This window comes from Leopardus geoffroyi, chromosome B3, assembly GCF_018350155.1.
Source record: "Leopardus geoffroyi isolate Oge1 chromosome B3, O.geoffroyi_Oge1_pat1.0, whole genome shotgun sequence".
Lineage (NCBI taxonomy): Eukaryota > Metazoa > Chordata > Mammalia > Carnivora > Felidae > Leopardus > Leopardus geoffroyi.
The window spans coordinates 6,612,304-6,635,192 of record NC_059337.1 but is presented as its reverse complement, the minus strand read 5'-3'; the positions used below and the strand labels follow the sequence as shown (position 1 = coordinate 6,635,192).

The following is a 22,889-nucleotide window of genomic DNA, read 5'->3' as shown; positions in this document are numbered from 1 at the left end:
AAAGTTAATACGTGAGTGAGTTCGCGCAGAGAGGCAATTTCAAGGCCCGGATTTTGGCCACAACTGAAAACAACGTCAACATAAATGTAGTTAATTATCTGTAAATTCTTCCCCCTTCTCTCTACCAAGTTGTGCGCGACTGCGGACGGCCCTTCGTTTTGTAGCCCCTGATCTGTAAGAGATGCTGTGCTAGATCACCAGGGGGCTTTCTCCCTCCTTGCCGTGTCGTCTCCCTCCCGTCAGCCACTTCCCGGCATCTTCACACGAGCCGCCAACGGCCACCCGGGCTGATTTGCTGGAGGAAATCTCGTCCAGGTCCTCAGTGGTCAGTATTCAAAAAGAAGCCTCGTGGGGCATCTGTTGAGGACAGGAGCGGCCTGTCGCTGCCAGGGCCGACCATCACTTCGGGCTTGAGGCGGTTACCCTGAGGGCTCATCCCGCAGAACTTTCCCTGCGAGAACACGCAGGCCTGGAACAGCCTGCGGATGCTGGGGGGGTGGTTCTATGAGCTGCTGGCACAGGGGCTGACGCGGGGCATTGAAACCTCCCTGGGAGCGAGAATGGGGCCCCAAGTCAGCCCGGGCTGTCAGAAGCGTGCAGTTCTGGGTGGACCAGGATGTACCTTGGAGCCTTCTGGGGACACCGTCCTGGCCCCGTGGCCGTGAGTGACAGTGAGCGGCCGGCCGGCCGGGCTTTCTCCTGGCAACGTGCTCTGGGCCTGTGTCTCCTGTGGAGTGGCTTCTTCAGATTGTTCATTTAGTTGCTTTGTTTTCTCTAACTGCTCTGACTTTTGTAGTTCAGTGGCAGAGAAAGTGGGGTAGAAACGGGCCCTTTCCCTCCCCGCTTTCTCCTCAAAGTTGTCACGTCAACGTCTAGGGCTGACTGCGTTTTAACCAAGCGGCCACCGACAAGGCTAACATTGGGGTGACGTGAGGGTTTCGTGGGCGGTGTGCCGTGGCCTTCCACCATCCTTCCTGACTCTCCCCACGGGGCCTGCAAAGCCTGCCAGAGCCTTCCGGTGCCGGCCTGGGGTTTTATTTCAGGGCGTCGGAGAGGTTTGTCAGCAGAGCCAGGCCAGGCCAGAGTAAGTTTACCCCGCAGGCGGGGGTGTGGGTGAGGGGTCAGCCCTTCCACGGGGAAGGGGGGACCCCCTCAGCAGGAGAGAGAGGGCGCGTGTGTCAGGAGCACGACCGGAACCCCTTTCGGTGCAGAAACGAGGACGCATCTTGGAACTGTGAAGAGCTGAGAACTTGGTGAAGAACACTTAGTATGTAGTGATTCATTAAGTTCAACATGGTTCCGCGTCGGAAGAATCGAGAGGAGTGTGTCCCGGGGTGAATTCCGGACTTGTTGGAGGAGGTCCAAGCAGTCAGTCAGCCAGTTACTTCATTTTTAAGGAGGGTTCTGTGTCAGGTGGGAAAGAATATCTTCTAGGGTAATTTCTGTCAGATAAGGGAGCTTTCTAAGGAAAACGGGAGGAGGGCTTAGTAGCGGTGATGGGATAGCTCGTATTTGGGGGCCCTTCGCTGGATGCCAGGAGTGTCTCTGGATCAGCACGTCCAGATCGCAGTTGAGCCCCGACGACAAACGCCATGACTGGTGGGGCTGGGACTTGACACTGGGCTCTCTCGCTCCAGGGCCCGAACCTACACAAAATCCACGTCTAACCAGCGGGGAATAGAAAGAGAGATCTTCCTTAGGAGTTTGGCTTGGTTTTCCTTAAGAGGTATTTACTGTGAGACCCACAGAAGGACAGGAGCCTATCGGTCAGGTCCCCTCAGGTTGGAGGAGACACCCCCTCCCCACATGTCCCCGTCTCTGGCTTCCTTAGGTCACTGATACTAGGAGAGGAGAGGGTGATCTCACAGCTGAACCGTAGAGGCAAAGAAGCCAATACTGTGTGTGTACAGAATACGATTTGAATTGTGTTAATGAGTAGCCTGTGAGTGTTCATGTCCGCTCACTGACTTGGGCCGGAGAAAGGGGCACACGAAATAGTACAAGGGAGCTTGTGTGGGTCACCAGGAACCTTTCAGAAGGACGTGACAGAGGGTGTCTCTGGCCTCTAAGGACAGAAGCGGGGAGCTGTGGAGTCAGCAGAGGTCATCTGGGCACATTCTCTCCCAGTGCTGAGAGTCTGAAATCAGGGTGGCTTCCTTCCCGAGGGCTCTGAGGGAACGTCTGTTTCGTGCGCTGCTCCTAAATTCTCTTGGTTGCTGGAAATCCCTGGCGTTCCTGTTCTCCGTGGTGCACCGCTCCAGTCTCTCCTTCCACCTTTCAGGTTATTTTTTTTTTAAGTTTATTAGAGAGAGAGAGAGACAGCACGAGTAGGGGAGGGTCAGAGGGAGAGGGAGAGAGAGAATCCCAGGCAGGCTCCATGCTGTCCGCGCAGAGCCCGACGCAGGGCTCCAGCTCACAAACTGTGAGATCATGACCCGAGAGGTAACCAAGAGTCGGCCACTTAACTGACTGAGCTTTTAAAAGGTCTTCTCTGCGTGTCTGTATCTCTGTGTGCAAACTTCCTGCTCCTTACAAGGACCCCAGACGTGGAGTTAGGGCTAACTCCGATCAGTGGGACCCCCTATCTAAATGACATCTGCCAAGAACTGATATCCAAAGGAGGTCACATTCACAGGTCCCAGACGGTCGGGAATTTGGTGGGGGGGGGTGGGGGGGGGCTCCAGTACGTATCCCGCCACCCCGTGTAATGAGTTTTCTGTGTTTGAAGTCTCTGCTCGGTTTTTTCTTTCCTTCCTTTGTGTTATCAGTGAACATTAATATTCCAAGGCTGAAATCGTCATTCACCCACGCAGGTGGAGGGACTGTGACAGAACTACGGGCATAAATGGCACAGCTACAAATGTTGAACTTATTTGAAGGAAGAACAAAGGCCATGAGGGCTGTTGCTCTTGCGAGTCTTGTTAATGATGCACAGAGTCCGCCGGCAACAGGGGCTGTCTCTTGTTACAGAGCACGGAGAGTTTTTCCTGTGCCTATTAGCCACGGACTGCAATTCTATCCCTAGAATCTCAGAAATTTTGAGCTGTAGGAGACCTTTGGCATCATCTGCTTCTAACCTAATCCTCTCATTTTACAGAGGAGGCCTTTGGGGCCCAGAAAGGGTAAGTGACTTATTCAAGGTCACTAGATAGGACGAGCAGGGCAGGCACTAGGACCCAGGTCTCAGAACCCCAAGACTGGAGCTTCTCCCAGCCCCACAGCCACGGCCGTCTCACTGCATCTGTGTGTCCATCTCAAAATAACGGCCTTGGCCTTGGGAGAGCAGTGGTGGAACTATTACTACTCAAGCATGTCGTAGAGACCGAGGCACCTCTGAAAGTTCCTTTGCTCGTGGGCATTTTGCAGCACCTTGTACCTGGGTTTCCTTCTTAACGGAGAGACTACACGCGCGGTTTTAACTATCAGTTACAGCATCTTATGAGTAAATCCACTCAAAACGACTGGTGGGGGCGGGAGAGGTGTGCGGCTCTCTGGCTGAAGACCGACCCATCAGGTCTGCGGTAAGCCCAGCCCTTCTTTTCGCAGAGATTGGAGGTGGGGTGGGGGCGGGGAGATGCTTCCTTTCCCTCTGGCACAATACCCGCCCCCCCCCCACCCCGTCTGTGTGGCTTCTTTTCCCCACCTGGGCTGCCTGATGTTCCTATTAACCAGATTTCGCCTGCCCAGAAAAGGGAGGAAGGGGCACACGAAATAGTACAACCGCAGCGTAGTTTGCTATGTCTGGAACAAGTTCAGAATATTAATCCTTTGTGGCAGATTGAACTTGGAAAGCGAGAGCGCCATGAAATGAAATGCAGCAAGGTAAATTGAAACGAATGGCAGGAGTTTTGTTCTGAAATTGCCAGTTAATTAATGCCTGGTTTTATGCACACATATTCATACGTATTTAATATATGTGTTAAATACGTATTTTTATATATATGTAATACATATATACTGCGCGCACACACGTCCTCTCTCACACTTACACATACGTCTTCTTAAATTCTGTATTCAAGTCCCAGTTCTAGATCTAGCTGCTCCATAAGTCCTTCCCTGGTTAATTTTTTCCTAGGCGAATTTATCCTCGTCCCCAAGTTCCTAAAGTATAGATAGCCATAAGATAAACTTCTTTTCAAACTCTTGTTGCACAACAGTGCAGTGGGAACGCAAACTGGTGCAGCCACTGTGGAAAACAGTATGGAGGTTCCGCAGAAAGTTAAAACGAGAACGACCGGGGCAGCTGGGTGGCCCAGTCGATTGAGCACCCGACTCTTGGTTTCGGCTCAGGCCACGATCTTGCGGTTCAGGAGTTTGAGCCTCACGGTGCTTGGGATTCTCTCTCTCCCTCTCTCTGCTCCTCCCCTGCTCGTGCTCTGTCTCTCCCTCGAAATAAATAAATAAGCATTAAAAAAAGTTTTTAAAATAGAACTACCTTAACAGTCTGGTAATTGCACTGGTGGGTATTTATCCCCCAAAGTACAAAAACACTAATTCAAAGGGATAGATGCACCCCTATGTTTATAGTAGCATTATTTACAACAGCCAAACTATAGAAGCAGCCCAGTGCCCACTGATGAAGGGATAAAGAAGATGTGGTGTATATGCGATGGAATATTATTCAGCCATGAAAAAGAATGAAATCTTGCCATTTGCAATGACATGGTTGGAGCTAAAGAGCATAATGCTAAGCAAAATAAGTCAGAGAAAGACAAATACCAGGGACGCCTGGGTGGCTCAGTCGGTTAAGCGTCCGACTCTTGATTTCAGCTAGGTCCTGATCTCACGGTTCGTGAGATTGAGCCTCGAGTCAGGCTCTGCACTGATGGCCCGGAGCCTGCTTGAGATTCTTTCCCTCCCCCTCTCTCCCCACCCTCCCCCATTCAGCTCGCGCTTTCTCTCTCTCAAAATAAATAAACTTAAAAAAAAAAAAAAACAAGCAAAGGGAAAAAAAAAAAGAGACAAACCAAGAAACAGACTCTTAACTCTAGAGAACATGCTGTTGGTCACCAGAAGGAAGGTGGGGGGATGAGGGAAATGGGTTGAGGACTAAGTACACCGGGTGATGTACCGAAGTGTTGAATCACTGTTTTGTGCACCTGAACCTAATGTAAACACTGTAAGTTAACTATACTGGAATTAAAATAAAATTAAAAAAAAAGATAAGCGTCTTTTCTCCCCAGTTAAAATGAGAGTTCTACTTCGTCGTGGTCCTACGCAATGCCTAGTACAGTGGTCGGGTCCTTGAGCCACTGAAGTTCAAGAGAGGTGGCCCTGGGGACACCCTGCTCCTTAGGACTTCAAGTCCAAGGCTTGGATCAAGGGTGCATATCTGGACAGTAATAATTAAAATCCTTCATAGGGTTGCCTTCACTGAATTGAATTCAGTTTAAAACCTTGGCATTTTTTGAGGGTTGCGGAAATTAATTCTCTGCTGCATTTGCTATTAAAAAAAGTTGTAGGAGGACATTGCCTATCACATCACTCAAGGTCCCCTTATATAAAGTCCCGCAGAGGCTCTTTTTAAATAACTCTGGTGCCAGAAAAACCCTGCTTCCCCTTCATATCTGTCATGCTTTCTGGGATAAGAGCACAGACATGTTCTGTTTCTTTCGATTTTGGAGAACCATAGGTTTGACTGGGTTTCCGTTTTTCCTCTCGCACTCAGAAAGCTCAGGTCCGTTTCTAGGCTTGCTCCCGTACATAATCGTGTACATTGAAGAGGTATTTTTCTCGTCTAGATGGTCTTAATTTCTTAAGATTTTGTTAGTTGCTATTTTAAAGCTTTTTTCCCCTAATAAAAATATTTATTATTATTATTATTATGAATTTTGGAAAAGAGAAGAAAAAGTGTCTGTACTCTAATAACCCAGTGATTGTAGCATCTGGAAAGATTTGAGCATATAATATTTCCTTCTGGGGGCGCCTGGGTGGCTCATTTGGTTAAGCGTCTGACTCGGTTCGGGTCATGATCTCACGTTTTGTGAGTTCGAGCCTCTGTGCTGACAGCTCGGAGCCTGGAGCCTGCTTCAGATTTTGTGTCTCCCTCTATCTCTACCTCTTCTCTGCTCAAACCCTTTCTCTCTCTCTCTCTCAAAAATAAACATTAAAAAAAAGAGTATTTCATTCTGTAGCATTGGAAATTGCAGACCAGAGATTCTAGAAGTAACAATGGCTTAAACTTGCAAGGGATCATTCTCTCACATAAAAGAAGCCTGGAGGTAGGCAGTACAGGTCTGATACAATGGCTCCATGAAATCATCAGGGACCCCAGGCTTCTGTCTTTCTACTCTGCTGTCATCTTAATGTGGCTTCTAGAATGACCTCAAGGTCACTTCATGGCCCAAGATGGCTGCTGGGGGTGCAGCCATGTTGCCTACATTCCAGGGATGCCGGAAGGGAGAAGGATGGAAAAAGAGTTAACTCCCTGCCTTTTAGGGAGTCTTCGGAGAAATCAGACCAGCGCCTTCAGAATTGGCTAGAATTTAGTCATGTTGACTCACCAACCTGCAAGGGCAGCTGTAGTTTTTTCCCAGGAGGCAGGACCATTTTACAGGTCTCTGTTACAAGGAAGAAGGGGAGACTTCCTTCTGGGAAGCAGTGAGCCGTCTGCTTCATTTCTGGATCGTTCTCCATGCATATCTGTTCAGTGTTTTCTTGAATCCGTCTCAGATAGTTTGTGGGAAAAGTCAAGGCTTAGGTAAACATCAGTGTGAATAACAACAAAACACACTACATCGTAAGTGCCACTCTGCCCTTCCATAGTTTTTCTATGAGTTTATTATTTATACGTATGCCGATGGTGTATGTTTTGAATATTCAGTCAATACAGAGTTATCCAGGGCCAGAGGGATGTTATGCAGGTTTCTCCACGGGTAGCGTATTCTGATGCCCGTAGGAACCACTCAGACATCCTGAATGATTAAGCAGGCGGTGGGGGGTGGGGGGTCAGTGTTGTGGACCATGATGGAGAGGCCCCATCTGGAGGGGGCAGCCCCCTCTCAGCTCCATCCATTGTTGCCAAGTGAGAACACAAGCTCAGCGTTGCCAAATCTTCTAATTTTTTTTTTCCTTTTTTTAATGTTTGTTTATTTCTGAGAGAGAGAGAGAGAGAAAGTGCACATGTAAGCGAGCCGGAGAGGGGCAGAGAGACAGGGGTACAGAGGATCCGAAGCAGGCTCTGTGCTGATAGCAGAGAGCATGACGCAGGGCTCGAACTCATGAACTGTAAGATCATGACCTGAGCTGAAGTCGGACGTTCGACCAACTGAGCCATCCAGGCGCCGCGATTTTTTTTTTTTCCCCAAGAGACACCAGAAATTCAGATTTTTTTATCTGAAATCTCCTGCTGTTTATAAGTTGGCAGTCAATAAACTCATTTTTTTTAAATGCCAGCCACAGGCAGCGTCATCCGGTGGGCTTCTGCTAGAGGATCTTTGGTCTGTCCCGTCCCGTTTTCCAGTTGGCCGCGGAGCCCGGGAAAGGTCAGGCGCGCTGTGATGTGGCTGAGGACTTTGCTCTCTGGTCCCCACCTCAACAAAGCCTGGCCCTCCGTGGCTAATTTGTCTCAGAATACGAAGAAATAATAAAAATCTGAGGTTGAGCAAGGCTACTCTGAAGGTTAATTGGGTCCCCCCTTCAACCGGCTTTCATTTCCGGTCGAAGTCATTTCAGCATGGTGGAATCGGAGAACACTGGGCTGGGTTCCCAGCTCTGCTGTCTGTCTCACCGCTGTGTGACTTTGGGCAAGCCGCTGGTGTCTCCCCTGCGTTTTCGGCCTTGTCCTTTTTCTTTCTTGCCTGCTTCTCTCTCTCTGTCTTTTCTTCCTTTCAGATAGTACAGTGTGGTGGTTAGAAGGAGGGCCTCTGGAGCCAGATACGAATCCTGGTTTCTCTGCCTAATCGCTGGGTGGCCGTGGACAAGTTGCTCAAATTTTCTATGCCTCAGTTTCCTCATCTGCGAAATGGGGATAATAATAGTACCTACTCCACAGTGTGCAGCAAGGATGCAACGCGTTGGTGTGCATGGAAAGTACCAGGGACAGAGCCTGGCACGTAGATCGCACTGGGTAAAAACTGGCTGGCCCCTCCACCCCCACCCCTTTCTCTTTCCTGTTTCCCCTGCTGCTTTGGAAGCCATGCATTTTCAGAGCACCGGGCCCGGCTCTGGGTCCCCACTCACAGGGAGCACGTTTAGCTCTCGGCGCCCCTCCACAGCCAGCCCCCCGCCCCCAGCCCCGATGCAGACCTGGCAGGCAATGTGGCTTTCCCACCACAGGCTTCCAGTGCTGTGCTGTTCCTGGAACGGGGTTTCTGAGCCCGTCCACGCCCTTAGCCTTGTGACAGTTTTTTCTGTTGTTGCTGTATGTTTGGGAGAGAAGGGACGAGTCAATTGACTGCTGTCTTGACCTCAGGCCTTGCTGAGTTATTGCCTCGGTCCCCCAGGTGATACCCGTCAGGTGCTTCTGAAGATGATGTTAGGGGACAAAGCGTGAGAGCCGTGTGGGTTTGCCTTAGCCGGAGTTCTGAACGCAGCAGGTGACTTGTCCTGGAGACCAGAGAGAGCCCGTCAGCGTGCGGCTCCACCGAGATTTTCCCCGGCGGGTTTGTGCCAACAGCCAAGTGGCCGAGAGTGTGGCACCTGTGTTAATGAAAGAAATTGCCTTTTTCCGTAAAGACTCGAAAGGAAGAGAAACTTCGCCTGGGCTTTCATTTTAATTAAATTGCCTCTTTCTCATCCTTGAGAACCTGACCATCTCATCTTTTCAGCTTCTAGGTTAATTTGAATAAGAGATCGGACCTGAGCAGCCCCGCTGGACAACTCTTCAAGGACAGTCAATATTCTCAGTAGAGAGGAACAAGGGGCATAGAGGTATGTATGGCCCAGACTTTTATTTTTGCTTCTCCTCCCTTTATGTGAGTCAGCAGTGAGAGGAAGTGGGGAGGGAGGGACTTATTTTCTTAATTCAATAAAATTTCAGTTCTTGACCCACAAGGAAACTGGTAACGCCCCCTGCTGCATCTGTCTGTTCTCTTCTCAACAAAGGGGACAAGAGCCATGTTACCAGCATTGTGTCAGAGAGACTTTGGAACTCCTGCCAGATCTTGTTTGGGGCCCTTTGCTCGCTAGACATCAAAACCCGTATTAGTGAACAGCAGCATCTTCGAAATTTGTCTCCTGCCGGCTCGACTGGCTTAGGTGGCAGGGTTGCGGTGAATTGAGGGACCAGCGTTGTGGAACGCTTTGTGGTGCTGTGTATGTTTTGAGGCCGCAAACCCCATGGAGAACCTGATTAAATCTGCAGATCCTCACCACAGAAAGCTACGTACACACAAACCTTCACATAGAATTTTAGGGTGTTCCTGGACCCTAGAGTACGGTAGGGGACCCACAGACCCCAAGTTAAGAATCCTGTCTTAGGGGTTTATAAGTAGACTTTAGGAGACATGGTCCCAGGAGTGAGGTGACACGGGTCCAGAAGTTAGGTTTTAAGGCAACTGTCTGATCATAAAGGTTCAAAGGTTAATACGGCTGAAAGTATATTTTGAGATCTAGCCTTGATTCAACATTGTGTTGGATACATTTTTTTTAAAGTTTTTTTAGGTTTTTATTTATGTATTTTGAGAAAGACAGAGAATGAGCGAGCGGAGGAGGGACAGAGAGAGAAGGAGGGAGAGAATCCCAAGCAGGGAACCAGGAATCCAAGCAGGGAACCGTGAGATCATGACCTGACCCGAAATCAAGAATTGGCCACTAAACCAACTGAGCCACCCAGGTGCCCCATGTTGGATGTTTGAAAATTATTTTCTTGCCTTGACGGTGGAAGGCTAGTTGAGCCGTGATCCTTGATGGCCTTTCTTACTGAGTTGGAACCCCTGCCAGAAATTATCGGCAGTATGTTCGGGTCCTGCATTTGCCAGAGTCACCTTGACCTTTGAAAAGGGTTTCTGGGGTAAAGAAGAAAAAGGGGTCTCTAGGGAGCTCATCCGGTTATGCCACACATTTTCGGGAGATTGTTGTGTCTTGCCCCTTCTGCCTGTGCTGTTGGCCACCGGAGTTCTCTGCTGACTGTTTTTAGCAGAGGCTAGTAGACGCCATTCCAGGGAAGCTGTTGCCATAGCTACCTTGGCTGTGAGTTACCATTTTCTCCTTTTTGTTAGCTTGTGGTTTCCCTGATTTTTAAGGTAACAGCTAATGTGCCGTTTTTCTTCTGAGCAGCAAGGCAAAGACTGGATTTTTGTTGCTGTTGCCCTTGTTGTTGTTGATGTTTGGTTTTCTGTGTGTGGAAGGTTTGTGTGTGTGTGTGTGTGTGTGTGTGTGTGTGTGTGTGTGTGTGTGTTGTATGTAAGGTAAAGCTACCACAAAAGATAAACTATTAGGAGAGCTTGGGGGAAAAGCCAAATCTGCATACACATTTTCCACACTCCCGATTTTTGGTTTTGGTCTGGCGGTCCACTTTTACCCTGATTTGGGGACGAATGGTTGTAGTCAGGTACCCTTGGAGGGGAGAAAATTGGCCAAGTTGCATCTCACACTACCTGAAACCCCCAGGGTCAAAGATCGCTGCCACCTGGGCCGAGTCTGAACTTGACCCCAGCACCGGGGCTGCCCCCGAGGAGCAGATGGCTGAGTCACGCCCAGGTCGCTTTCTCCCCTCCTGGTCTGAAAATAGGGGGTGGGGCCCGAGGACGCTATAGTCACATGTGTAGGCAGTAGCATCCGTCCCGGTCTCTGTTCCAGGCTGTCACCATGTCACTTCGCACACACCTGGTGCGGAGCGATTCATGGCCGCCGGTCCACAGAAACCAGCGTGCCGCCCCCAGTCTCTGGCTGGACTTTCCCCTGCTCCCCAAAGGATGTTCTTGTCAGCATTTTCTAAGCTGCTTATCTTCGAAGTGCTCGTTAGATTAAAAACAACCAAAAACCCTACCCAGTTTATCAGTGCTCGGGACTGTGTGTGATTTGGGTTGTCGCCAGTCCCGGTGATGGCTCCAAGGCCCCGATGGCAGTTGCCCCGGGGACGCTATGGACATCTCATCGCTGGCTTTGCCTCTTAGCGTGGTGGCTCCTCCCCACCTCACTGTGCTTCTGACCCCAGACGTGTGCTTCTCCCCAGATCAAGATGAATGCCATGCTGGAGACCCCCGAGCTCCCGGCCGTGTTTGACGGGGTGAAGCTGGCCGCAGTGGCTGCCGTGTTATATGTGATCGTCCGGTGTTTGAATCTGAAGAGCCCCACGGCCCCGCCTGACCTCTACTTCCAGGACTCGGGGCTCTCGCGCTTTCTACTCAAGTCCTGTCCTCTTCTGACCAAAGAGTGAGTAGACCTCACGCCCACCGTATGCCCCATCTGCTAATCTGTTTGGCTGGTGCAGTGTTCAGAGAATCTTGTCACATTTTGTCCTCAAGGCATCCATGTAGGATAGGGTCATTGGTGTCAAAACCGCCACAGTCTCAGTCCACATCTGGTGTTTGAATCCTGGAGGGTAGGAGACAGGGTCGGATCTTTGTTGCCTAGAAGCTTCCCTCCCTCACTGTGGTGTCGGCGTCCGTGACGAGGGCCTTGCGGAAAGCCGTCGTCACGTTTAGGTCGTATTCTAGCCCTTTACCAAGTGTGCCGCTGTCCGTCCTCGGTCGGAGGAACTGTCCTTACCGAAAATAATTACTGAGCAAAAAAGCACAGACTTCCTAGCTGGGTACTCTCCACCTCCGTCATTGCAAAGTGTGCTGAACAGTAGCCGAGAGAATACTTGCGTTGTGAGGGAGCCAGGTCTCCCTGCCCGAGGCCCGGGCCTGTAGATGGGACGTGCCAAGGGTGAACGCTGCTTCTGACAGAGGAACCCTGATGGCGGAGAAGCGGCAGTCCGCGTTCTGTCACACCTGCCTTCGAGAGGTGCGTGGTGTTATTTTTCCCTGGTGACGGCTTCCGAACAGCCCTGTCTTCCTTTAGGGCTCGGGCCACACGTGGGGCACGAAGCGTCCCTTGCTCTGCTGGGTCTGAATCCTTTCCCGCTTTCTCCTTCTTGCCGCTTCGCCGCCTGTGCCTCTCGCCGCCGATTCTACTCTGCCGGGTACACCTTATCCGATGGAAGCTGCCGGCAGAGCCGTCTTCCTGAACCGCGTCCCCTCGGCGCGGAAACTCGAGTGTCTGATACTCGGAGTTTTGGATACTCAGTGGACGGTGGTAGAAGCTTTCCCTCTCTCCCGACAGCACCTCTCACCCCCTCTAGGGGGTCGGTGACATCGGGCAAATGATCCTCTTCTAAGAGTGGACAGATGGGCCACAGACCCATGTGAGAGTTTGGGCCCTTGCTTTGTCTTGTGTGATTATCTAGTTGATTTTTACTTGCTCTTAGCCAAGGGCGACGAGCTGCCCTTGTGGACTCTGTGTGTTTGGGGTGTTCGCGTGGAGTTTTCTTTGTTGCAACAGTGATGCCAGGCCCCAAAAGTTAAGTTGAGAGTGACTCAGAACTCAGTCGTGTCGCCTAATACTTGTGGAGTGTCACGTACGGTACAGATGTCATCATGTCGAATTTGGAACCGCTCAGGGGCCTTCACATCACCACAGGGGGACGGGACAAGTGGGCAGTAGGAAAGTCATTCGTATTCAGCAGCGTTTGCGGTGAGAAAGCTCTCCTCCCTGAGGGCTGTGCACAGAATCTGTGTGCTTTCCAGATCGGCCGGCATTTTTCTTCGCCACTTAATGTATTATTTTTTTTAATGTTTATTCTTTTTTTTTTTTTTTTTTTTTTTGAGAGAGAGAGAGAGAGCATGAGCAGGGGAGGGGCAGACAGAGAGAGAGAGAGAGAGAGAGAGAGAGAGGATCCGAAGCAGGCTCTGCACTGACAGCAGCGAGCCCAACATGGGCCTCCAACTCACAAACCATGAGATCGTAACCTGAGCCAAAGTCGGACGCTTAACCAACTGGGCCACCCAGGCGCCCCTTCACTACTTAGAGAATTCACTAGTCTGGACTGGCCAATACCATTGGCACCTATTTTCGTATTGAGCGGGACCCAGCTAGACCAAGTTCCTCGCCATCTTATTTTTAGAGAAAAAAAAATGAAGGTATTAAGTAACTAGGTAAGCTAACGTGTAGATTAGATGAGTGCAAATTTCTACCCAGCGTTGGTTCCTGAGTAACTAGAGGAGGCCACAGAAAAGCTGCTGTTTTCCAGGCTCTGGAAAAACATCACATATGGTTTGATTCCATAATAATAGTTCCAAGCTTAAAAAAAAAAAAAAAAAGTTGATTATAGCAGATTTTTACCTCTTTTCGTGTTTTCCTTTAAAAAATAACCTAGAAACATTAAACCCAACAGTTCTCTTTGTTCTTTTTCCTCTCGGGCATGCTCTCTCCCTGAGCCTGGGGTGTGGCACCATACGACGTCCTGTTGAGATGGCCCCACCCACTCTCCTGGTGTGGAAGTGGATCCCCGGCCACAGACCTCCATGGGACCCCCACTGCTACACCACCCCTGTCATTAACCAGCCACATGCTCCCTCTTGGTGAAACCCAAATTAGGGAGTAGCGGAGATCAGCCTCAGTTACTTACCCACAGTTTGAAGGTAGCTCCCCAAAGACCGTTTCCTTCCGAGACCTGTCCCTTTGAGAATGGGACCAGCCTTCTCCGAGCATGTAGGAACATTACTTAAACAGTTAAATTCTAAACATCCGAGCTCTCTGACTTGAACATGACAAATGATCAAAGAACAAAAGGGTTCACTTTTTCCCTTCCATCTTGTAACCTTTTTTTTTTTAAATGTTTATTTATTTTGAGAGAGAGAGAGAGTGAACAGGGGAGGGGCAGAGAGAGAGGGAAACAGAGGATCTAAAGCGGGTTCTGTGCCGACAGCAGGAGGCCAGTGTGGGGCTCGAACTCACAACCCGTGAGATCGTGACCTGAGCCAAAGTCGGACGCGCAACTGCTTGAGCCACCCAGGCGCCCTAACTAACCTCTTATTTTTTACTTAGGTTCTAATCTTAGAAATAACTACATCCTGCTCTCATGTAGCTTATCACTGGAGTGTTTCACGTTACCCTGTTTTGTCTATGTTACTGCATTTTAAATTTGCTGAGTCTCTTGTAGACATAATTCATTTACTCTTAATGACTTTAAGGTTGGACTCGTTTTTCCTCTCATTCTGAGGATGAGGAAACTTCCCAGTAGCAGAGACGGTAACTGAATCCAGCCTTGGTTCCCCTCTTACCCATGGAGAGATGGACAGACTCTTCTCAAGGTGCAGAGAAGTGAGCAGAGAGCACTGAGGGGCTGGCCCGAGATGAGAGCCTTCGGCAGGACTGGCCCCAGAGCGGCCTTCCGATTCCCACGTGACCCTCTTTCTATTTTAATTGCTCTGTCGGGAGCCACTGTCCTTGATGTTCTTCCTCTGTGTCACATTTCTGTAACAGCCTCCCGTGTATTTGAAGCTGAGGACAGGAAGCATGTCTGTTATGGGTGAAAGTGCTTCTCCTGAGACTTTGAAGATTTTTTTTCCTAGCGGAAGCCCGTCTGCAGCCTTCACAAACAATGGTCTGGGCTAGAAAGTTCAGTTAACTGATTTCCCGCAAACTAATGGTGTTACTCGGTTAACCTGACTGAAGGCAGCCGGTTATTATGACTTAGGTGTGGAATCAGATCTTATCCCCCTGCTGTTCTGCTATAGGGGAAAAAAAAAAAAAAAAAAAAAAAAGCTGATGAAAGGTGACGATTGAAAACATGTTATGAGAATAAATTTTTTTTCTCTGTTTCAACATTAGTTTTTGAATCTGTTTTAAGATAATCTATCCAAAGATACATTAGAAACGCATCTTTTAATGTCTGGAGGAAAACACGGCATGATGTGTTTCTTGATCCCTTAGCAACAGATCAATATTTACCTAGTGATTCACTTTTTTTTGTTCTCAGGAAATGTCTGCTTTCAGTGAAACCCGGCAGACTAAAGCTCAGTTCAGAATTGGGAGAAAATCTAGATGATGCTACAAATCTCCACTTTTTTCTGAATTAAAAGTTTAATGCATATGCGTTTTCTGAAACTGAAAAGTAAAGTAAACCACACGAAAATCATCTATCAGTCTCCTACTCAAAGTTCCATCCCGTTACTCCTTGGGTGATCATCCCTGTGGGTTTTTTTTCTTCTGTAGAGACTTTCCCCCGCAAAATCAGGGGTCTGTCTGTATAGCATTGGGTGGCCTGCTTTAATACTGAGTATGCCATGGACACTTGCCCATGCTGCTGTGTATTTTCTAACACTTGATTTTTAACAGCTGGAGAATCCTGTCAACCATTAAAATTTCTAATGGCTGTTGGCCGCAGTGGTACAGAGAAAAAGCCGTGAATTGAAATTTGGCCTGGGATGGAAACCTCGGTCTTCTACTTCTACACGAGCTGCGGAAACCAGAACCAAGTGACAGCCTTCCTGGCCCTTGGCTTCCTTTTGTGTAAAATGAAACAGGCAGCGCTCCCATGGTGCCCTTCGGCACGAGCAACCTGCATCTAGTACCACTGTTGTCAACCACGCATCAGAGAAGTCCTCTTAGATGAAGGACCCTGGGGGTGGGGGTCCTGGCTCTAGAGTAAGGACGAGAACGCAAAGAGAAGGTTTTCTTGTGTATCTGCCTTCTCCTACCTGTTTCCATCCCCCATATTCTAGGATGGGCTGGCAGTAGCCCCCTTGGGCTTTGGCTTTTTTAAGGACTTTTTTTTCCCCCGGTGTTTTTTGTGCATATGTGTTTATTATGTAACATAATTGATTGACGCATACAAACTGGCCACTTGAAAGTTTCAATTAGAAACATATCTCATATAAAAAATTCCATTGATAAATGTAATGCCATTTCATCGTGTGAAGCATCATAACATATTTAACCAGTTTCCTATTTTATTGGGCATTTCTCTTTCCTTTTTTACATCCTTGTAATTATAACCATTGCGATGGTGGATGCATGTAGAGATCTGATTGCTTCCTAGGGTAAATTCTTGTTTTTTTTTGTTTTTTTTGTTTTTTTTTTTTAATTTTTTTTCAACGTTTATTTATTTTTTTGGGACAGAGAGAGACAGAGCATGAACGGGGGAGGGGCAGAGAGAGAGGGAGACACAGAATCCGAAACAGGCTCCAGGCTCTGAGCCATCAGCCCAGAGCCTGACGCGGGGCTCGAACTCACGGACCGCGAGATCGTGACCTGGCTGAAGTCGGACGCTTAACTGACTGCGCCACCCAGGCACCCCAAGGGTAAATTCTTGTTAATATATTTGCTGTATGAAAAGAAGTACTCAGTTTAAGGAATTTTACATATTTTGCCAAACTGTTTTCCAGAGGAATTTTTACAGTTTATTTAGTTTATTTATTTTGAGAGCAAGAGAGAGAGTGTGTACATGAGCAGGGGAGGGCCAGAGAGAGAGGGAGAGAGAGAGAGTCCCAAGCAGGCCTCACATTGTCAATGTACAACTTCATGCCGGGCTCTATCCCACGAACCGAGAGATCATGACCTGAGCCAAAATCAAGAGTTGGACGCTTAACCGACTGAGCCACCCAGATACCCTGGAATTTTTACAGGTTATAATCTCAGGAATGTAGTAGGTTTCCCTTTTCTTCGTATTTTTGTCTCTGTTTCCTCATCTGCAAAACAAGAATAATAGCTATAATACAATTCATTCCCACATTCTAGGCTTGTTGGGAACATAGGTTGCAATAGCATGTGAAAATTGTTTCTATGAAGAATGAGAAGCTTGAAGTTCCACGGTCTTGGTGGAGTTTTTTCCCAATAACCTGCCGTTCTCTGACTTACTGTGGCTTCCTTCAGCCTCTCCTGTAGTTGCTGATTCTCTCTCTTTCTCTCCCCCACTCTCACTGACTTCAGTGCTAGCCGATCACTTTACACTCAGTACAAATAAGAGAGAGAGTCTGGAAAGGTGCTGTTGTGACCCACTCAGCAAGTCGCCTATGCAATGCATCTCCTACTTACCTACTTTATCCTTAAAGTAGTTGGAAATAACATATCTCCCTCTCAGATTTTCCAGCGTGCTCTGTGTAGGGCCCAGAAAAACCCAACAGGTTATGTAATCTAAAGAGGGGGATGGGTCATTCCCTCTCTTTATACGCTTTAAGTACAAAGGGTATTTTGAGCTATCATTTACATATAGTAAAATGCACAAACCTTAAGTATACGGGTCAGGACCTTTTACATCTGTATTCACCCGTGTGACTACCGCTCCCTTGGGCTTTTCCCAGAGTGTCCTGAGTCACCTCCTTGCCTCTGACCCACCCACGTGTCACAGTACCACCCGAATGGGCTTCCTGGAGCAGGCCGGCACCCCACACACCAGTGTGGCCCCAACCTACCTGTCCGGCCTCACCACCTGTGGCGTTCTCCTGCGGCCCACTGCGTGCCTGCCTCCTAAGCTCTTACCCCGGGCCATCCCCAGGTCCCCCCTCCTTTCTCCCTCCACCAGAGCGCCTCTCTCCTGGCATCTATCCTGAGAAATTCTCCTGATGTCTCCCCACCCCTCTTCCCACCTGCGTGTTTCCCCAGCGTGGGGTTCCTGTGTCCATTCAACACACTCCACCTTGTTTCCTGGGAAATCGTTCCGATCTCTTTTCTTCGTCTGTAAGGTACGGGTGTCGCAAATGCAGAGCCACACTCGTGAGGAGACAGGACAGGATCCCTAGTGCGCGCAGGTCTTAAGTATAATGCTCTTTGGTCTTTCGTTTCCCACTGATGGGTGTGGGTGAGGCATGTTGCGCTCCAGAGAATCGGTGTGCCTTTAACTCTGACAGAATTGTAGTTTTGGGGACGTCACTTACGCTGTTTCTGAAAGAAGACACTTTGGGGGGGTTTTCGGTCTTAAAGCGGGGCAACCCCAGATATATGCATAAAAGCAGTCTGCAGCCTCCACCCTCCCCTCGGGCCCCGCCGAAGTTTCCATCACCAGGCCCTGGTTGGGAAGTGAAGCTACGAAGCAGGTGCCCCATCCCTGGAAGCCTGCTGTTGAAATTTCTATATTCCCTGTGGGAGGCCAGGCTTCTGTTTTTTCACTCACGAGCAGGCCTGTCGGTGTGGGTCGCGGTGTAGCTCAGGATGAAGGCATTTGGGAGCTGGGTGGAGTGCTTAGCTAATAGACAAGCCTAGAAACAGATCGTTGAGGTGCTTTTACTGGGCACAAGAGACGTGTAGGAACCCGCAGGGTCCGGAGAAGGAAAGCAGTGTGATCCAAACCACAGCCATACGTTCGTGGGTCCTTTCTCTCCTGGAGACTAGTCTCTCTTCTGCAGCCAGCTAACACCTGTACTCACAGGAGCTGGATGATTGTCCTCTGTAGGGGCGAGAGATCCCTGAGACTTGGAGATCAGAGCCACACCCATTCCAACACCGAGCCAGAAGCAGCAGCTGACTCTGCCCTGTGTCGTGCCCTCCCTGAGCATTTCCTCTTTGAAGTTGCTTCAGACACTCGCAAGAGAATGGCAGAAACGCCATGACCTTTCCATAGGTGGTTAATGGGCTTATGTCGTACTATGCTTTTCCCATCTCTCCTCCTCACTCACCAGGGTACAAACTCCAAACAAGGCTCCTATTGGAATGTTGTGCTCGTCATAATTCGTCCATGTCTTTGGTTTCCGTGAGTCTTGGTTAACGAACATTTGAGGATCTACTTCTCTGATACCCGTGTCGGAGATCTTAAAGAAGGGTCATTTTTAAAAACGTTTTCATTGTAGGGGCATCTGGGTGGCTCAGTCGGTTGAGTGTCTGACCTCAGCTCAGGTCATGATCTCCCCGGTCCATGAGTTCGAGCCCCACATCGGGAGCTGTGCTGACAGCTCAGAGCCTGGAGCCTGCTTCGGATCCTGTGTCTGCCTCTCTCTCTGCCCCTCCCCCACTCACGGTCTGTGTCTCTCTCTCTCTCTCTCTCTCTCTCTCTCTCTCTCAAAAATAAACATTAAAAAAATTTTTTTTAAAGTTTTCATTGTAGAAATTTTCTAGAGGCACTTTTTTTCAATGCACAGCTGTGGCTCCTGGTTATTTCTGAGACAGCAAAGCAGAGATCTGCTTTCTGGTTTTTCTCTCAAACAGTATCAACCCCCTCCCTCTGGCTTCATACATATTCTACTTCCTGACAGTAAGTATCCATTCCTCTTTTATCTACTCTCAATAAAAGCCCAATTCTATATATAAAAATACCGTATTTGTCACAGATGTGCAAGATACACTATTTTTGCGTATCAAGGATGTACTAAATAATTAGAAGTACGCTCCAGAGAAGCACGAATCCTGATCACATATATAGCACGATATATGGAGTTATTGGAGACCCTATATCCTTGCTATTTCCTTCCTTGCTCTCTGTAAGGCTGTCTGTTTGGGGCTCCTGGGTGGCCCAGTCTGTTGAATGTCCGACTTCAGCTCAGGTCAGGATCTCACGGTTCGTGAGTCTGAGCCCCTCATCGGGCTCTGTGCTGTCAGCTCAGGAGCCCACTTCGGATCCTCTGGCCCTTTCTCTGTCTTTCTGCCCCTCTGTCGCTCCCGCTTTCTCTCTCTCTCTCAAAAATGAATAAACAGTTAGGCGCGCCTGGGTGGCTCAGTCAGTTAAGCATCCACCTTCAGGTCTGGTCACGATCTCAACGGTTCGTGGGTTCGAGTTCCACGTCAGGCTCTGTGCTGACAACACGGAGCCTGCTTGGAATTCTCTCTCACACTCTCTCTGCCCTTCCCCCACTTGTGCTCTCTTTCAAAATCAATAAATAAAAACTTTGAAAAAATCTTTAAAAAATGCATAAACGTTAAATATATATATATATATATATATATATATATGGCTGACTCTTTGCAGTGACAGTGGCAGTGGCAGAAGGGAAGCTAGGGGGCGAGGGGCTTACATATGGACAACTGATATTTGCTCAGTCTTTAGTAAAACACTCTGCAAATGTAGCTCCACACACTCCCTTCCAGTCGGATTGCTGCCCCCAGCCCCCTCCCGGGTGGAAATTCTGGAGCCAGCACAGCTTATTTATAGTGAGTTAAAGTTGAAAAGAATTTCATTATCTTGGGCTTAAATTCCTCTTAATTCCCTCTTCTTCACAGAGACATTCCAGATCGGATTTAGATCCTTTCCTCCTTGGCCGAACACTAAAGCTTTGTGCTTTTTATAGGATAAACTCCTAATTACCAAGTGTCTTAGTTTCATTGACCTGTTAAGTTACCCATTTTAAGAGCTGTGCAAATATTTCCTTAGATTCTTGTGGTGAATCGTTAACCGTTGATGAGTCGATCTGTAGCGCTACAATGTGCTTCTCATGTAGACACATTTACCCGGAAATTTTAAGAGGGCACTTGAAAGATGAAAGGCTCAAAATCATCTTTACTGAGACTGATTATTGATGGTTAGCATCGGTGAGGTCATGTTTTCGGGTGACTTCCTCTTGAAATTGCTTGTGTTTCTGATGAGATGGCCCGAACCCAAACTGTCAAGGTGAGAGTTGCCAGTAAACCCGGGATACTGTCCTCTGTGCCTACGCTGAGCACACATCCCAGCTTTCCCAAGACTGATGGCTTTCCTCGAACGTGGGGCTTTCGATGTTAAACAGGGGAGGTACCAGCCAAACGGGGATGAGTTGGTCCCTCTCTGTGTTACTCACTGTCTTCTGCCATCAGATGGTGAGTTTTTTACACACGGGTGTGCGTTTGGGGGTGGGTGGCTAGTTGGCAAGTGGCCAGGTTTAATTCAACTTTTAGATGCCGTCCACCTGCACTGTCTCTGCCCTAGCAGATCACCCATCCAGGAGGCCAGGAGCCACGTGCTGTCATCCATGAGGCCACTTGCACCGCATTAAGATGACCAAGCTGAGGCTGTGGAGAAAATTCATTTACACTCTCTAACCTGGGTAGAGACAGAGATTGTAGCTTCTTGTTAGGGATTGTGCCTTCGGGCAGGACTTGCTGAAAGATCTAATAGATTCGGAACCCAGACTGTTCAAGACTCCCGTGATTTAGTTCAGATGGAAAGAGGCTCATCTTCCATGTGCCTTGGCCCCCTTAAGGCGATCGCTTCCGGTTCTAAAAATGTCTGACCAACCGCTGCCCTATTGTATTGTCAAGCCTGAGTTTATTCTTCAGGGCTCTGCTATGTCTTTCAAAAAGCAGAAGAGGCATGGGCTACCACTGACGCCATCCCACGGAGTTAAACCCAGCACCTCCGATGGGCAGGTGGGCCTCTGCTCCGAGCAAGCCTGTCCCATCGCTGGGTCACCAACCCTCCCCCCCCTTTCTGGTCTTTCCCGGACTAGGCTCCAGCGTCCGTCTTTGTCCACCAATCATCCTTACCTTTACTTAAAGTTCTTTACTAAACGGAATTTGCTTACTAGGACTCGCCAGGGGTCAGATCCATTTTGTGGTCCTTCTCAGTATGTAGTTGGCTGACAGTTGGTCCAGTACTCAGGAGCAGGAAATGGACCTTGTTTTCCAGAAGGTCTAACCTTTCTAAGAGTAGCCACCGTTTATCAGCTGCTCGTGTTTATTGACTCTGTAAATTCGCTGGTCACCGGTTCTGATCTCAAACTGGTCTTTTTTTCTCTGCCCACTTCCCGGCACGTCTCCCTTCATTATGATAGATAGGGTACTTTATGCTCCAGAGCACTGTCTACTTTATCGGGAAAAGTATAATTAAGACAGTAAGGTGGCCAGTGTCTTCTGGAGGGTGAGTGGGTGTGGTCACTGTTTCCGTGCAGCGCCGCGGAGCTAAGAGCTGACTGCGGTCTGCGTTCCGCCCTCATCGGAGGCACAAGTGCAGGAACCAGTCCCCCTCAGCAGCCTTGAGAATGACTTCCCTACGGGTGGAGTCTGTTGAGGGCCTTGGGCTCTAGGATCCCAACCTGCGAGGTGGCATTATAGTTACTCAAGAAGGAATTTTCCTGCGTTTCGAAAGGAAACCTGCCGCTCCGTGAAAGTCTAAGAAGCGAAGCTTTCCCCGCTGCAGAAACCTGTGATCCTTGACGGATCGATGTTTCGCGCGATTGGATGAGACGCCGTCCCTGTAGTCACCCGGTGACTGTCTGGCAGGCAGAGCGCCACCCTCCCCCCAGGGCTCGGCCCTCCTCGGAGCTGGTCATCTGCCCACGGTGGCTGTCTGCAGCGTCCCAGGAGCCACGGAAATGAGTCCGCCCTCGAGGCAGCTTCTGAACCGCCCTGAACCTCTGCCAGGTCCTCGTCGTGGTGTGAGGGCTCTAGGTCGGCCCCGGCCACGGCATTGAGCCAGACCGCCTAGCTTCTGAGGTAGCCACGAAAAGAGGCCACCATCCAGTGCATCTGGGAAACCTTCTTGCCTGGAGGTCAGTGGTTGATCCAGAACCACCTGTGGCCTCCTGGGAACAGAGAGATCCGTGAGACACAGCAGGTCACACACTGTTCCATCTTCCCGCTGGCCACTGATGCCGTTGCCCACACTAGCCTGACGTTTCTGTGGCTTGTAACACCAGAGTCTCCTGTGACAAGACCCTGAGCTGGTGTTTTCAGCCGGATCACAAAAGCTGAACACTAATTCCTTACTAACATGAAGTGAGAAACGGTGTATGTTTTTTTTTTTTAAATTTTTTTTTAATAGTGTTTATTTTTGACAGAAACAGAGTGCGAATGGGGGTGAGGCAGAGAGAGAGGGAGACACAGAATCCAAAGCAGGCTCCAGGCTCTGAGCGGTCGGCACAGTACAGTGCCCGACGCGGGGCTCGAACCCACAAACTGTGGACGCTCAACCGACTGAGCCACCCAGGCGCCCCTGTTTGTTTTTTTGTGTGTGTTTTGTTTTGTTTTGTTTATTAATTTGAAATCTGCCAGGCCATAACAGTTGGGACTTCTCCTTCCTTGGCCTTTCAATAAAGGAAGATTCCTCTCAGGACATAGAT

At 49.0% G+C, this 22,889-nt stretch overlaps 1 protein-coding gene across 1 annotated transcript in view; it reads left to right on the top strand.

The window, feature by feature from the left end:
- ABHD2 (abhydrolase domain containing 2, acylglycerol lipase) overlaps nt 1–22,889 on the top strand; it is a 104,674-nt gene that overhangs the window by 14,900 nt on the left and 66,885 nt on the right. Inside the window, 2 exon segments of the mRNA XM_045448685.1 lie at nt 8,769–8,871; nt 11,117–11,316. Of these exon segments, the coding sequence (XP_045304641.1) occupies nt 11,123–11,316 (194 nt within the window). The 5' untranslated portion in view covers nt 8,769–8,871; nt 11,117–11,122.